Raw genomic sequence first — 16,717 nt, forward strand, 5'->3', positions numbered from 1 at the left:
TTAGACTCGATTCTCAAAGCAAGCAGTGAGGTTTTAAAAAATTGTAGCCATATCTATTTATATTAGTAAAATTGAACACTTAATAGGTCAAAATGTCATTTCTTTTTGATAACGATGCCTTAAAATACTTGTTTAAAGTTACTGAATTATTCAAGGCTTAAATTAAATTTGACCATGTCCCCAAGATTTCTTTGTTGTTGTTTTGTGTTGTTCCTTTGTGTGTTTTAACATTCTAGGCTATCGAGATGGAAATAATTCAGAAGCTTCAGGGCCATACAGAAGAGGTGGAAGAGGTAGTTTCCGAGGTTGCCGTGGAGGATTTGGTCTAGGAAGTCCAAGTTAGTAGTGGATTTGCAAATGATATGCTTCATGAACTGTTAAAAAGAAAATGATTTAAAAAAATATGTATCAAAGAAGGTTGTTATGAGGATTATATGAGAATAGCTTAGCTCAGTGACTAATACACATTAATCACCACATTGTATATAACATTATTTTTTAGACAGATTTAATTGCATATTGGTTAAGTTGAAATATATGAATTTAAAAAATAAGTTTGAGTGACTCAGTTCTTTAATATTACATACTATTCATTGTTTTAGAGCTTTGATAATATGGCTGACCTTATAAACAGGTGACCTTCTATGCGGCTCTACCTCCCCACATACCTTCTTTCACCAGTGTGGCTTTCTACCTTAAATTTTTCCAGCCATCATTTTTTAGAGATAAGTTACTGACTTCAGAGGTCCCTGTTGGAATGTATGTGCCTCTTAACAGAGGAGAACAGATTGATGGTTTTGGAAGCTAAAAACATAAATTTGTAATAATGATTTAATAGATGCGTAGCAGACTAGTGAATTGTCACTTTCACAGAAGTTTAGGGATTTTGAATGGTTACCGTGCAGGACTGGCAAGGTTTGATTTGGCAACAGTGGGAGCAAGGGGTGCTATTTTGAAGAATAAGTAGTGAAATGATGCAATGTGAAGTTTCTCAGGCAATTTCTAGAGATTTAACTTGCTTGTATCATATTTTGGCGTAGCACTGGCCCTAATTTATTTTATGAAATATTTTAAATACATCTGAGGAAGTAATTTGTCATTGAAGGACATTATTTGTAGAGAATTCCTTTGCACAATACTTAGTTTAACTTGGTTTAATAGAATAGTTTAACTTAGTTTAATATAATAGTTTAACTTAGTTTAATAGGACAGTATTTTTCTGTTTTACCCCGCATCTTTTAACTTCTGATACCATAACTTGATTTTTTTCTGTTTACTGAACGATTAAAAAACTTCTTCAAAGTAATGTAATCTAATTTTACTTTCTGCAAATCAAGATAATGACTTAGACCCAGACGAATGTATGCAGCGCACTGGTGGCCTTTTTGGTTCTAGAAGACCAGCATTAAGTGGCACAGGTGAGAAATAGAACTTTTTACTGAATATTAGTTATTGATATATGTTTTTAGCACTAGGATTAGTAAACCTAATATATATGTTAAAGTATACTAGTTTGGCTTATGATTTTCTCTGCTTTTAGATCTGTAGGTAAAAATATGTGGACAATTTTGTCTCCCTTATAAAATTTGTGCAATGTGAATTATTTATTCTGTGTTATCTACCAGTTAATTTGAGGTGTGAATTATTAACTAGAGGAATAAAAGATTCTGAGTTAGGGGAAAAGGATTTGTGTGAGTTGAAGTGAAAATGAAAACACAATTGATGAAAAATGTTCAAATGAGGTTAAGGTTAAAGTTAAACCTAGAGGCCGGGCGTGGTGGCTCATGCCTGTAATCCCAGCAGTTTGGGAGGCTGAGGCAGGTGGATCACTTGAGGCCAGGAGTTCGAGACCAGCGTGGCCAACATGGCAAAACCCTATCTCTGCTAAAAATACAAAAATTAGCTGGGCGTGGTGGTATGTGCCTGTAGTCCCAGCTACTCAGATGCCTGAGGCACGAGAATTGGTTGAACCCAGGAGATGGAGGTTGCAGTGAGCCAAGATCGCGCCACTGCACTCCAGCCTGGGTGATAGAGTGAGACTTGAAAAAAAAAAAAATTAAATCTAAAATTAAGAGATGGATGGGTTAAAGGACCAGGATTCCTAAGTAATAACTTTGTTGAATAGAAATAACAAGATGGTTTGTGTGCTTGAGCAGCAGCTGTGTTTTATCTAAATATGTTGCAAAACAATGCCTTACAGGAAATGGTGATACTTCTCAAAGCAGAAGTGGCAGTGGAAGTGAACGAGGTAAGTTCTTATTTTGTTTACCTGAAAGAAGTTAAAATCATTGTATTCCAAATTTAATTTTTTTCTATACTTCACTGGTTGGAAACAAATTTAATTTTTGAAGTTAAAGGTAACTGTTATTGCTTTTATACACTGTGAGGACCATAAATTTACACAGCCTGTTTTAGATAGTTCCTTAATACCCTCCAGGTTATTGCCTCTCTGATCCAGCAATTCCATTATAGGAATTATATACTATAGATATATTTGCAAATACATGTACAAGGATGTTCACTGAGATGTCATTTATAATAAGTAAAAACTGAAAATCACCTAAAATTCATAAATAGAAAACTGTTTAAGTCCGGGTGCGGTGGCTCACGCCTGTAATTCTAGCACTTTGGGAGGCCTAGGCAGGCAGATCAGAAGGTCAAGATGAGACCATCCTGGCCAACATAGTGAAACCCCCTTCTCTACTAAAACAAAACTTAGCTGGGCATGGTGGTGCGTGCCTGTAGTCCCAGCTACTCAGGAGGCTAGGGCAGGAGAATCACTTGAATCCGGCAGGCGGAGGTTGCAGTAAGTCGAGATCACACCACTGCACTCCAGCCTGGTGACAGAGCGAGACTCCGTCTCAAAACAAAAAAACAAAAAAAAACTGTTTAATAAAATAATAATCATGAAATGAGATGCTGTGTGGAAGTTAAAGACTGAGATATAATATGTACAAATCCCTATTAAAACAATATGCTTTTTCTTATGGAATAGTTGATTTGGTCTGAAGGATAAAGTTAGCTCAATATATAATTTTTTACTCTTGAAGTTTTTTCTTTTTTTTTTTTTTCTTTTTTGAGACAGAGTCTTACTCTGTCACCCAGGTTGGAGTGCAGTGGTGTAATCTCGGCTCACTGCAACTGTTGCCTCCAGAGTTCAAGCCATTCTCCTGCCTCAGTCTCCCTAGTAGCTGGATTACAGGCACCTGCCACTACACCTGGCTAATTTTTGTATTTTTAGTAGAGATGGGGTTTCACCTTTGCCAGGCTGGTCTCAAACTCCTGACCTCAGGTGATCTGCCCACCTCGGCCTCCCAAAGTGCTAGGATTACAGGCATGAGCCACTGCGCCCGACCTTAAAGTTTTTTCAAAGTATAAATCCGTCAGTGTCATATAAAAGTTAAAATGCTCTCCAGACTAGTAAATCAATGAAGCTTGCTCAATGTATTTGGAAGATTCTAAGTTATTATTATTAGTCTGAGAGAATTCAGAGTGACATTTCCCCCACTCCTGCTGATTCTTGGATTCTTCAATATAGAAAGAGTTTATTAAACTCTTTTATTATTAAAAGTTATTATTAAAGAGTTTATTAAACTCTTTATTAAAGACTAGCTAAACCAAATCTACAAATATTCACAGCCTATATGAAGGAGGATTTCAAGACCTGTGGACATACAAGATAAGAAAATTAGAGTTCACACAGAAAAAATGTTACATCTCATTAGCTTTTGAATCTAATGCAGTCATAGTACCTAAAAGTGGCACAACAGATTACTTGTTACCTAAAAACTAGAAAGGTAATATATAGAAAGGAGTTAACAGGCCTGATTGTTCATCAAAAATTCATCAGTAAACGAAACTGAAAATCTTACTTAAAAGGCTGTTCCTTGGCTAGTGTATATTAGTTAGGATTCTCCATAGAGACAGACCAAAAGGAAGGAGGGAGGAGATGGATGGATGGATGGATGGATGGGTGGATGGATGGATGGATGGATGGATGGATGAGAAGGAACTAATTAGGGGAATTGGCTCGTGAGATTATGGAGCCTGAGAACGTCCTATGATAGGCTGTCTGCAAGCTAAGAACCAGGGAAACCAGTAGTAGTGTTCAATTCAAGTCCAAAGGAACCAGTAAAGTTTTTTTTTTTTTTCTTAATACTTTAAGTTCTAGGGGACATGTGCACAACGTGCAAGTTTGTTACATAGGTATACATGTGCCATGTTGGTGTGCTGCACCCATCAACTCATCATTTACATTAGGTATTTCTCCTAATGCTATCCCTTCCCCTGTCCCCCACCTTCCAACAGGCCCTGGTATGTGATACTCCCCTCCTTGTGTCCATGTGTTCTCATTGTTCAACTCCCACTTATGAGTGAGAACATACAGTGTTTGGTTTTCTGTCCTTGTGATAGTTTGCTGAGAATGATGAGAACCAGGGAAGTTGATGGTGTAACTCTCAGTTCAAGGCCAAAGACCTGAGAACCTCTTGGTGGGGCGGAGTCAGGGGGTGGGGGATTGCTGTTACAAGTCCTAGAGTCCAAAGGCCAGAGAATCTGGAGTTCTGATGTCCAAGGACAAGAGAAGAAGGGTGTCCCAGCTCCAGAAGAGAGAGAAAATTTGCCTTTCCTCTGCCTTTTTGTTCTATCTGGCCCCTAGCCTATTGGATGGTGCCTGCCCACATTGGATGAGGGTCCATCTTCTTACTCTGTCCACTGATACAAATGCCAGTCTCTTCTAAAACACCTTCACAGACATACCCAAAAATAATGGTTTATCAGCTACCTGGGTATCCCTTAATCTGGTCAAATTGACACCACAAATTAACCATCACAGCTAGCATCTGAAAACTTGGATTTGGGACGGGTTCCCACCATCCTAATTGGTAAGAGCGACTCATTGTGCGTAAACCATTTGTGCATTGTGATTTTTGCTGAATATTTGCTTTCCTTCTGGGAGTCTGGAATTTGGTATGTGCCAGGCAGAAGGTGAGTACATTATTAGCCCCTAATAAAAACCCTGGGTACTGAGTCTCTAATGAGCTTCTGAGTCTCTAATACTCTTCTCTGGTAGAGTTTACGTGTGTTGTCACAGCTCATTGCTGGGAGAACTAAGCACATCCTGTGTGACTGCAGTAGAAGACACTTGGAAACTTGTGCCTGGTTTTCTCTGGGTTTTGCCTATGTGCCTTTTCTTCTGCTGATAGTACTCCCTATTTTTTCACTAATAAATCATAACCATGAGTATGACTATATTCCGAGTCTGGTGAGTCTTCCTAGCAATTATTGAACTGGGAATGGTCTTGGGAACATCCCCTCAACACAGGTTCTTTTAGAAAATACATTCCTTTGCTGATTAGGAAAGAAATATAACAGTTTAAACAAAATGTAGTAATATATAATAGTCTCATCTACGTAAAATCATCTTGGATACTACAGAAACTAAAAATATACAAGATTCTATTTAATTGTTTCAAGTATTTGTAAGAAGGGAATTTAAAGTTTTTTAGAACTTGTTCTCTTTGAAGACAAGCAACAAAAATAAAGATGTGCACAGCCTTGCATCTTGACCGATTATCACTTACGAATTTCTTTAATAGGTGGTTACAAAGGTTTAAATGAAGAAGTAATAACAGACTCTGGAAAGAGTAAGTTTTCCTTAAACAAGGTGTTTGATTTTTGTAGTGGGAGTTCTTTTACCCTTCAATTTTAAAAAACATGTATCTCTTTTTTATTTGATCCTCTTCAAGATTCTTGGAAGTCAGAAGCAGAAGGAGGAGAAAGTAGTGATACTCAAGGTATATTAACATTTGTGTGACTCACATAGAAGTTATGTTGTGTTTTAATAAAAATGCTTAACTATTTTACTTAAAAACAAAGTTATCTTTAAAAAATTTGAACAGTGAAAACTTTAAAGGTAAGCAATGGGAAGTTCCATAGTATTTAAAATTTGATCTTGTCAATTTTTGTCTATTTTCTCTTATATTTTATTTTAGTCTCTGTAACGTACATTATGTTTTTAATTTAAATTCCAAGGACCAAAAGTGACCTACATACCCCCTCCTCCACCTGAGGATGAGGACTCCATCTTTGCACATTATCAGACAGGCATAAACTTTGACAAATACGACACTATTCTTGTGGAAGTGTCTGGACATGATGCACCACCAGCAATTCTGGTCAGTGTATTAATTGTTTCTGTATTAGCTATGTAGCAAACTTTGCTTTTAAAATACATTATATAGTTTGTAAAGCTGATATCAACACACAGATTTCACCTTTCGTATATAAGGTCTTAGGTTGGAAGTTTAGAATGATATCTTACCATCTACAATAGAATTAATTGCTATGTCAAAACAGAGTAATAGATTTCATCCCCACTCCCCATACCAGGATGAGAATTTTATTTAAACTTATTTAAAAAAATACTTTTCCTAGTGATTCAAGATGTTTCCCCAAGATTGTGAGAAAGTGTGTCTTAGGGCAGTGATTTTTCTGAGAGGGGGAGCCCTCTGTCTCCTATTGATAATTATACTTAGAACAAGCCATTACTGAGCAGAATTCTTCATATCTCATAGGTTTTAAGGGGGCAGGAAAAATGTTTTTAAAACCACCATTTGTGGAGAATACTTCCTGATTCTGTCAAATCATATTATAATATACAGGCTTTGAATATTTACTTCTGAGTGGAGGCATGTTACTAAAGTCACTTTAGTATATAAAGTAGAATTAACAGAACTTGGAAAGTAGCTTGAATGAAATATGCTTATAAATGATCTGCATATGATATATAGAATGTAATCACTGCTTTTTTTTAAATTTTCAGACTTTTGAAGAAGCTAATCTCTGTCAGACACTGAATAACAACATTGCTAAAGCTGGTTATACTAAGCTTACTCCTGTGCAAAAATACAGTATTCCTATCATACTTGCAGGACGAGATTTGATGGCTTGTGCTCAAACAGGGTCTGGGAAGACTGTAAGTCTTTCCCCACATGTCCAAACTGTTAGGTTTTTTGAGCTTTGGTTCTTCCTTAGTAACTTGGTTTCTTCTTTTGAGTAGAAGGTTTGTAGATGGTTTCAGTTACCTGTCATAAGTATTGATGGTTTTGCTTCTGATTTTTATTAGGATTTGTGTACTTCTGAAGAAAGAATTCTGAACTATTTCTAGGGTAGTGTTGCTGTCCATAGATTTTTAATCTTTTCTGTGTGCAGCTCTTTCTGAAACATGGTGGTATCTTAAAGTGACTGAAAGTCAAAGCAGAGATTATAAAACAGTGAGAGAGGGAGAAAGCAATTTCTGTATTATAGCTGGTACACTCTTGAAGTCAAAAGATAAAGAATGAGAAACAGTTACACGCATTGTGCGTGATTCCTTAGTATTCAGTGACCTTAGGTTATGCTAATTATAAAAGAAGTCTGATGAAACCAGTTGGTTTTAGGACTAATCTGGGAGATTTGTGTGTTAATTACGACTCCATGAGATGAGACTCTTATTTCTATGATCATAGAGTCCATGAGGTTATACCATTTTAGTCTTAATCAGCCTTCATAGTAGAATTGTAGGGAAAAATAGGTATTGTATAGCAGCTGATGAGAGTGTTAAACATGGTTTTGGAGGTGGGTTTTAGCAAGTATCTTATTTGCTTAAATGAGAAAACTGTAGCACAAAATTTCTGTTGCCAGATGTAACTTCAATAAGGGTAATGTGTTCAGTAATACAGATGATGATTTCTAAGTTTTTACTGTGGGCCACTTTTGTCATCCATTCTGAATGATAATTTTATGACCTCAAAAGGACTAACTTAGAGTAATTGTTCACTGTAATGATTTGCAGCAATTACATCTATTATATTCCTCTATAAATATGCTAATGTTGTTGATCTGTTTAGAATTCGTGGGTATGCTTTTAAAAATACACTGAAAAAATTTGATAGGGTACATTAATTTTACCAAATTTTATATTGTATAATAAGAGCATAAAGACCTAAATGTTAAGAACACCTTGAAATGAAAGTTGTTTTCATTTCTCATCTTAAATTTATCAGTAAGATGGAAGTAGAGTCTAAAGGCTATAAGGACATGAGGATTAGCTTTCCATAGGGATAAAAGTGTTGTGCTATAAGTTTGTAAACTAAGCAACTTAACTTCTAGGCGGCTTTTCTCCTACCAATTTTGGCTCATATGATGCGTGATGGAATAACTGCCAGTCGTTTTAAAGAGTTGCAGGAACCAGAGTGTATTATTGTAGCACCAACTCGAGAATTGGTCAACCAGATTTATTTGGAAGCCAGAAAATTTTCTTTTGGGTAAGTACATCAGAATGCTACTCACAAAATAGTCTTTTCTTTAGAGATTTTTTCCCCTCACTTTTGGAAGAACTCAGTAATAATGCACTCATGTAATTTTTAGCATTACTTAAAGTATTTTTTTATTATCTTGTTTATGGAATCCTTTTTATTTTTAAAAAGAAACACGCTTATTAAAAATTAGGTTAATAGGTTGGACTTGGTGGCTCATGACTATAATCCCAATGCTTTGTGAGGCCCAGGCAGGCAGACTGCTTGAGGCCAGGAGTTCGAGACCAGCCAGGGTAACATGGTGAGACCCCATCTCTACAAAAAATAAAATAACTAGCTAGCACGTGGTGATGCACACCTGTTGTCCTAGGAGCTTAGGAGGTTGAGGCAGGAGGATTGTTTGAGTCCAGGAGTTTGAGGCTGCAGTGAACTGTGATTGCACCACCACACTCAGAGCGAGACCCTGTCTCTAAAAAAGTAAAATTTTAATTTAAAAAACAGATAATACTAGAAGTAGAAAATAGTGAACATACTGGTATTATTTCTTGGTAGTTTTTAATGTATATTTAAAAATGAACTCAGGGTATTCTAATAATTTCCTATTATTTTACATAAAACTTTATAACACAGAAAATGCGTATTGCGTAATAAAAACTGATTTTTAATGACTTTTAAATTGCCCATGTGTATACATTTTATTTCTCTATTCTGAGGTATTTAGGTTCTTTCTAACGTGGGGCTATTGTAAACAAAATTGCAATGTACATCTTGCTACATAGTTTTTCTGTTTTGGCCGGATATGATGTCTTACACCTGTAATCCTAGCACTTTGGGAGGCCAAGATGGGCAGACGGCTTGAGCCCAGGAGTTCAAGACCAGCCTGGAAAACATGGTGAAAACCCATCTCTACAAAAAATAACAAAAACTAGCTAGGTGTAGTGGTGCACCCTTGTAGTCCCAGCTACTCGGGAGCCTGAGAGATTACCTGAGCCTGGGAGGTGGAGGCTGCAGTGAGCTGTGATTGCGCCACTGCACTCCAGCCTAGATGACAGTGAGACCTTGACTTAAAAAAAAAAAGTTTTCTATTGTAAGTATTTTCTTAGAATAGAGTTTTATCAATTTTAATGTTAAAGAGCAGGAACTTATTTTAAAGCTTGCAATTAATGTATATTTGTGCCTGCAGTGTATCAGGAGTCCAATTTCAGTATACCCTTTGCCAACATTTAGTTATTGCTGCCTAACAAACTCCCTTAAAACATAGTTGCTTTCAACAATAAACATTTACTGTCTCACCATTTTGGGGGCTTAGGAATTGGGGAACAGCTTGGCTTAGCTGAGTCCTTCTGAGTTAAGAGTTTCTTATGAGATTGTAAACGAGATGTCAACCAATCCTGGTTTTATTGTCAACCAGACAAGACTGTCAGCCAGACAAGATGTCAAGCCAGTCATCTGAGGGCTTCACTGGATCTCTCCATAGGGATGCATGATTAAATGACACTGGCTTCCCCTAGATTGAGTGATCAGTAAGAACAAAGAGGAGGCTGTAATAGCTTTTATGAAATAGTCCCAGAAGTCACACATTGTCCTTCTGCCACATTCTCTTTGTAAGAAGCAAGTCACTAAGTTTGACCCCACTCAGGAGTGGCTATATTATAATTTATTGGAACTAGTGCAAAATTAAAAGTGCAGGGTCCTTTGTTGTAAAATTATTACAAATGTCAAGGCAACGACAACAGAGCATTAAGTGAAACACAGGATTCTTCTGAACTTGGGACTCTGTGACTGGACAGGTTGCACACTCATGAGGCCAGCCTTGCCCACACTGAAGTGGGAAGGTAGAATCCATATTTGAAGGAAGGAATATATTGAAGAATTTGTATATGTATGTTAAAACCACCACAGGTGATTTTATTTTTTTCCATGCTTGAAATCACTTTAATATCAAACCTGATAGATCTTTTGGAAAAACATGTAGATTGCTTATTTCAGTGTTTCTATCTTGCTAATCCTCATGTACCATGTTGCTTTCAGGCTTTTAAATCAAGTAAAAGATCTCAGAAATCACCACTAAATAACTTATCCATGTAATGAAATACCACCTGTTCCCCCAAAAGTATTGTAATTAAAAAAAAAAATCAAGTAAAATATCACTTTTTTTTTTTTTTTTTTTTTTTAGATGGAGACTCGCTGTGTTGCCCAGGCTGGAGTAGAGTGGCGGGATCTTGGCTCACTGCAACCTCTGCCTCCTGGGTTCAGGCGATTCTCCTGCCTCAGCCACCTGAGTAGCTGGGATTATAGGCGCGTGCTACCATGCCTGGCCAATTTTTTGCATTTTTAGTAGAGACTGGATTTTACCATGTTGGCCAGGCTGGTCTCAAACTCCTGACCTCAGGTGATTTGCCCGCCTTGGCCTCCCAAAGTGCTGGGATTACAGGCGTGAGCCACTGCACCCAGCCAGAATTTAATATTTTTTTTAGATAGTTGAATGTTTGTTTTTTTTCTTTTTGGATTTTGTTTTATATCTTGTTAGAAACAGATGCCTAATTTTTAAGTAACTAGAAAATAACATTTAGTTTTCTTGTTAATAGGACTTGTGTAAGAGCTGTTGTTATATATGGGGGAACCCAGCTGGGGCATTCAATTCGACAAATAGTACAAGGCTGTAATATATTATGTGCTACTCCTGGAAGACTGATGGATATCATAGGCAAAGAAAAGGTACGCCTTATAGGAATAATGAAGTTGTGAGATTGATACTTTTTGTTTGGTATGGGAAAAGGAAAGAATGAGGTAAAGACATGTATTTACTAGAGCACTATTTATGTGTTAGCCTCCGTCACATTCTTTGAATGCATTCTTATATATTCTCAAGATAATCGCAGGGAATAGTGTTTTCTAATTTATACTTGGGAAAACGAACTCAATGAGATTATGTAATTTATTTTAAAAATCCCTGAGTTAGTTCTAGTAAGTATAGACCTAATGTTACAATCTGGGTCTGATTCCAGAATCCATATTCTATGTCCCACTACGCTGGGAGAAAAATGTGGTTAATAACTTTTTATCTGGTTTCATACATGTCTTGGTGAAATAGTTTTTCTCCTGTAAGAAACCCTTTGTGGCATCAATAATTCTGTCTCCTGTGTAACATGGGAATGATATTAACCAGGATTGTTAATTTTCTAAATCTTTAAAAAGATTTTAGGGCCATGTACTTATTTAGGAATTCATATACTATATTTTTACATCTCTAAATCAGTACTTTCAGTTCACCTTAATGAACCAGATTTGCTTTTTAAAAACTCTTTAAAGGGTCCTTCTGAGTTAAGGGTCTTTTTCATTCCTCTGGGTTAGTCAAAAAAATGTTATTTCTGCATAAACACACCTTTCTTAGTATACTTAGTAAAAGGACCCAGAGATATCTACCTTACTTTCTTGCTAAACATCTTCATAGTGGTACCAAAATCACTTTGCAAGTGTGTTCTTCTGTTTATAGTAAAAGATGTTCATGCAAAGGTAAGAGGTTCCTGATTGTTCCCGAGTGATTAGAGAATGGAGACTTTACTAAGGATTTAAAGAGGTTAGAAAAAATTTTACCAGTTAGAAGATATTTGAATATGTCATGCTGTTAGGATATTTTCTTCCTTACATTAGAGTCTAACTTTATCAAATACTATAATCTAGATCTGTATTGTCCAATACAGTAACCACTAGCCACATGTAACAATTTAAATTTAAGAATGATAAAATAAAAAATTCAGTTCCAAGTCACAGTAGCCACATTTCAAGTGCTTAATAGCTAGCTACCTTTGGCTAATGACTAACATGTTAAACAGTGCAGATAAGCCTGGTGCAGTGGCTCACGCCTATAATCCCAGCACTTTGGGAAGCCAAGGCAGGCATATCACAAGGTCAGGAGATAGAGACCATCCTGGTTAACACGGTGAAACCCCGTCTCTACTAAAAATACAAAAAAAAAAAAAAAAAATTAGCCGGGCATGGTGGCATATGCCTGTAGCCCCAGCTACTTGGGAGGCTGAGGCAGGAGAATCACTTGAACCCAGGAGGCAGAGGTTGCAGTGAGCTGAGCTTGTGCCACTGCACTCTAGCCTGGGCAACAGAGCAAGACTCCATCTCAAAAAAAAAAAAAAAAGTGCAGTTAATAGAACTTTTAAGTAATTGCAGAAAGTTTTATTGCACAGTGTTGATCTAGACATTTGGTTTCTTTTAGACTTAATTTTAAAAATGCTTTATAACAGAAAATTGAACTGAAATATACAGTAATATTATCTAAGCATAACAATTCTCATTTTATACACTGATTTCTAGTCTTTGTTCTTAACAGTATTTTAACAGTTGGAATTGTAGAGAATAGTTTAATATAAACTAATATGCATTTTCTGTTTTACCTTTGAAAATATCCTTAAAGATTGGTCTCAAACAGATCAAATACTTAGTTTTGGATGAAGCTGATCGCATGTTGGATATGGGTTTTGGTCCAGAAATGAAGAAGTTAATTTCTTGCCCAGGAATGCCATCAAAGGAACAGCGCCAAACCCTAATGTTCAGTGCAACTTTTCCAGAGGAAATTCAAAGGTTAAGTTTTTTTCTTAAAAATAATTTGATTATATACATACTTTTATCAAAGTGGAAACACTGTGAATATCCTATTTTTAGAGATTTGTCTTTAAGATTTTAATATAGGTAGTTTAAAAAGTAGATGTATTTCTAAAACGTTTACCACATTTTCCATTGTTTCTTACCTTTATTCCTGGCTTTGTGTTAACATTACATTTTATTTAAAAAGTGTGTGTGTGTGTGTGTGTGTGTGTTGTTGTTGTTGCATAGAATCCAGCTAGGGTTTAATAAGTGCTTACTAAATTAAGTTATTTTTATTATTATGCCTTCTTTTCAAACCTAAATCTATAGGATTTGGGAGAACTGAGGCTTTGGTAGAAAATTCATATACCAATTATTGGCAGATATTTGAGGATCATGTTATATACCACGTGGTCTAGTGAATTCAGAGATTAGGGTGACACATCCCTACTGGAATGGTGACTCTTTTTCCTGCCAGCCCCATGTCTCAAGGAGCCAGAAGTGCCCAGGCAACAGCAGAAGCTTATGCAGATGGTCCTATGGTTCAACATAAGATTTTATGATTTTTTGACTTTATAATGGTTTATCATAGGTATTAATTACATTTTTGACTTAAGATATTTTGGACTTACAATAGGTTTATTGGGATGTTAACCCTGTTGTAAGTTGGGAACCATCTGTAATTCAGCAGGACTCTTGCTATTTTCTCTAGTGGAACTGTGTTCTCTTTGGGAACCAAGACCTCAAAACCTGTAGAACATAAAGTTGGAGGACAAGAAGGAATGGGAAGCATAGATTTCCCAAGTGGGTCATTGAGAGTGATGGTAGGTGGGCCAGTATTGCTTGCTCTCCTGGATTCCCAGACTCATGCACCATATAGGGATATTTGATTTGAGGAATTACCGTGTCGTGTTGGATAATGCCCTGTCTTCATAAAGAGTTGCCTCCAAACTCGCCCTTGAACTGTTTTTTCTGCAGACAGTTCAAATGTTCTCTCAGGTTGGCAGCTTCTGAGTGGTGCAGTATATATTACCTGTGAATCCTATGGTTATGGGCCTGTCCCAACACCTCTTTTGCTTTAAAGTTGGTCCCCTGGTTTGATAGAATGTTACATGGGAATGGGATCCTGTGCTAGTATATCAAACATTCCCAAGCCCTTGAATAGTGGTGCTGGCTATTGATTTATTTTTTATATGGTAAATCTTTGTGTAAAGTTAGGAAGAGTTCTTTATTGGGGGAAAATAGAACTCATAAGACAGCATTAGGTCAATTGGCAGGATATTTTTCTTTCTTGGTGGTACATAAGACAATCATTTCTTAACAATTGAATAGTATTTTCTTTTTTTTTTTTTTGAGATGAAGTCTTGCTCTTGCTCTTGTCCCCCAGGCTGGAGTGCAATGGCGCGATCTCGGCTCACTGCAACCTCCATCTCCCGGGTTCAAGCAATTCTCCTGCCTCAGCCTCCCAGGTAGCTGGGGTTACAGGCGCCTGCCACCATGCCTGGTTAATTTTTTTTTTTTTTTGTATTTTTAGTAGAGACGGGGTTTCACCATGTTGGCCAGGCTGGTCTTGAACTCCTGACCTCAGGTGATCTGCCCACCTCAGCCTCCCAGAGTGCTGGGATTACAGGCATGAGCCACCGCACCTGGCCCTATATAGTATTTTCAATTGGAGATGGGGTATTTGCATTCCCACCATTTGCTTTGGTAACTATCTAATTAGCAGCCTGACTCTTTTTAGATTCACCCTGAAATGGGAAAGTATTTGCATGTTGGCCACCCAAAATGGCAAACATGTACTATTGTCAGTCAGTAATATTTGTTGAGGATCTTTTGTGAATCATATTTGATTATAAGCTCTGGGGATATATGTTAAAACAAAATAAGCTCCTATCTGACCTTGAGTTGTTTACATTCTTTGCTTCCTGACTCTTCCTCAGTTGCTTCATTGTCTGTTCTTAAATGTTACCAGTTGCCCATCATTCTGTGCAAAGTCCTTTTCTCAATGTACATATTCCCTGAGTTACGGTATATCCGTTCCCTTGGCTTCTACTTATACCTGTAACTCTCCCAAATTTCTTCCCTGTATTCCTGATCTCTCTCTGTAGCCCCAGACTTTTTTTTTTTTTTTTTGAGACACAGTTTCGCTCTTGTTGCCCAGGCTAGCGTACAATGGCACGATCTCGGCTCACCGCAACCTCCGCCTCCAGGAGTCAAGCGATTCTCCTGCCTCAGCCTCCTGAGTGGCTGGGATTACAGGCATGTACCACCATGCCCAGCTAATTTTGTATTTTTAGTAGAGATGGGGTTTCTCCATGCTGGTCAGGCTGGTCTTGAACTCCTGACCTCAGGTGATCCGTCTGCCTCAGCCTCCCAAAGTGCTGGGATTGTAAGTGTGAGCCACCGCACCTGCCCCAGACTTTTAAATTTAACTTCTTGGGGTGTTTGTTCTCTCAGATGAATGACTAGTAACTCACGTTCATGGCCAAAATAGAACGTAATTTTTCTTCAACTCCCTTTTTCCAGTTTTCTTTATTCTGGTTATTGGCATCATGATCTTTTGAAGCCAGAATTGTTTGAATCGTGGTGATTCTTCTCTCACAGTCTTTTAACTCCACTTTTAAAAGTACTCAACTTGGGCCAGGCGCGGTAGCTCATGCCTATAATCCCAACACTTTGGGAGGTTAAAGAGAGAGGAGCATTTGAGCCTGGAAGTTCAGGCCCAGCCTGGGCAACATAGTGAGACCCTGTCTCTACAAAAATAATTTTAAAAATTAGCTGGGTGTGGTGACACACACCTGTAGGTCCAGCTACTCAGGAGGCTAAAGTGGGAGGATCTCTTGAGCCCAGGAAGTTGAGGCTGCAGTGAGCCATGATTGTGCCCCTATACTCTGGCCTGGGCAACAGAGTAAGACCATGTGTCAGTACAACGTGGCAGTGATGCTACGGTTCTCCAGAAGGACAGAACCAATAATATATATGTAGATATAAAAGGAAGTTTATTAGGGAAAATTGGCTCACACAATCACAAAGTGAAGTCCCATGATAGGCTGTCTGCAAGCTGGAGAAGAGAGAAGCCAGTAGTGGCTCAGTCCAAGTCTGAAAGCCTCAAAACCAAGGAAGCTGGTAGATTCTCCCAGGAAGCCGCTGGTACAAGTCCCAGAGTCCAAAGTCCAAAGAACCTGGAGTATGATGACCAAGGGCAGGAGGAGCAGAAGCAAGCATCCAGCATGGGAAGAAGAAAGAGAGCCAGAAGACTCAGCAGGCAAAGTTATCCCACCTTCTTCTGCCTGCGTTGTTGTAGCTATGCTGGTAGCCAACTGGATGGTGTCCACCCACATTGAGGGTGGGCCTTCTTCTCCCAGTCTGCCAACTGAAATGTCAGTCTCCTCTGGTAGCACCCTCAGAGACACATCCAGAAACAATGTTTCACTGGCCATCTAGGCATCCCTCAGTATAATCAAGTTGACACCAAATATTAACCATTATAGTAGTAATCTCTAAAATATTTCATATCTGTTAGCTTCTCTATTTCCCACCTTAATTTAGGTCCTTACCAATTTTGCCCTGCTCACTGGAAGTGGCTTTTTAACCTGTCTCCCTGCTTCTAGTGTCACTTCTGCCTTAGTGGCAATGCCAAAATAAAGTCTGATTCTTTTAGACATTTATTTAAAATAAACCTTCCCATATCTTTCCATCTTCATAGACTGATTTTTAAACTCTTTAACACATGACAATCTCAGGCTCACCTGCTACTTTCTTACCTGGAGTCGTGTGTTTCTAGTCTACTAGAGCTATTTCACTCTTGGCTGAGAAAGCTG

At 37.8% G+C, this 16,717-nt stretch overlaps 1 protein-coding gene across 15 annotated transcripts in view; it reads left to right on the forward strand.

Moving 5' to 3' along the window:
• The window catches only part of DDX4 (DEAD-box helicase 4), an 85,956-nt gene that overhangs the window by 43,440 nt on the left and 25,799 nt on the right, over positions 1–16,717 (forward strand). For 7 of the 15 annotated variants that reach the window (XM_063664827.1, XM_054487972.1, XM_054487970.1 and 4 more), the window contains 10 exons: positions 237–338; positions 1,338–1,418; positions 2,201–2,248; positions 5,598–5,645; positions 5,748–5,795; positions 6,034–6,176; positions 6,824–6,976; positions 8,152–8,306; positions 10,886–11,015; positions 12,727–12,893. In XM_063664827.1, coding sequence (XP_063520897.1) covers positions 237–338; positions 1,338–1,418; positions 2,201–2,248; positions 5,598–5,645; positions 5,748–5,795; positions 6,034–6,176; positions 6,824–6,976; positions 8,152–8,306; positions 10,886–11,015; positions 12,727–12,893 — 1,075 coding nt within the window. The remainder of the gene's footprint in view (positions 1–236; positions 339–1,337; positions 1,419–2,200; positions 2,249–5,597; positions 5,646–5,747; positions 5,796–6,033; positions 6,177–6,823; positions 6,977–8,151; positions 8,307–10,885; positions 11,016–12,726; positions 12,894–16,717) is intronic. The other 8 variants (XM_054487975.1, XM_054487979.1, XM_054487978.1 and 5 more) reach the window with 3 other exon arrangements.

The sequence above is a fragment of the Pongo pygmaeus genome, chromosome 4, assembly GCF_028885625.2.
Source record: "Pongo pygmaeus isolate AG05252 chromosome 4, NHGRI_mPonPyg2-v2.0_pri, whole genome shotgun sequence".
Classification (NCBI taxonomy): Eukaryota; Metazoa; Chordata; class Mammalia; order Primates; family Hominidae; genus Pongo; species Pongo pygmaeus.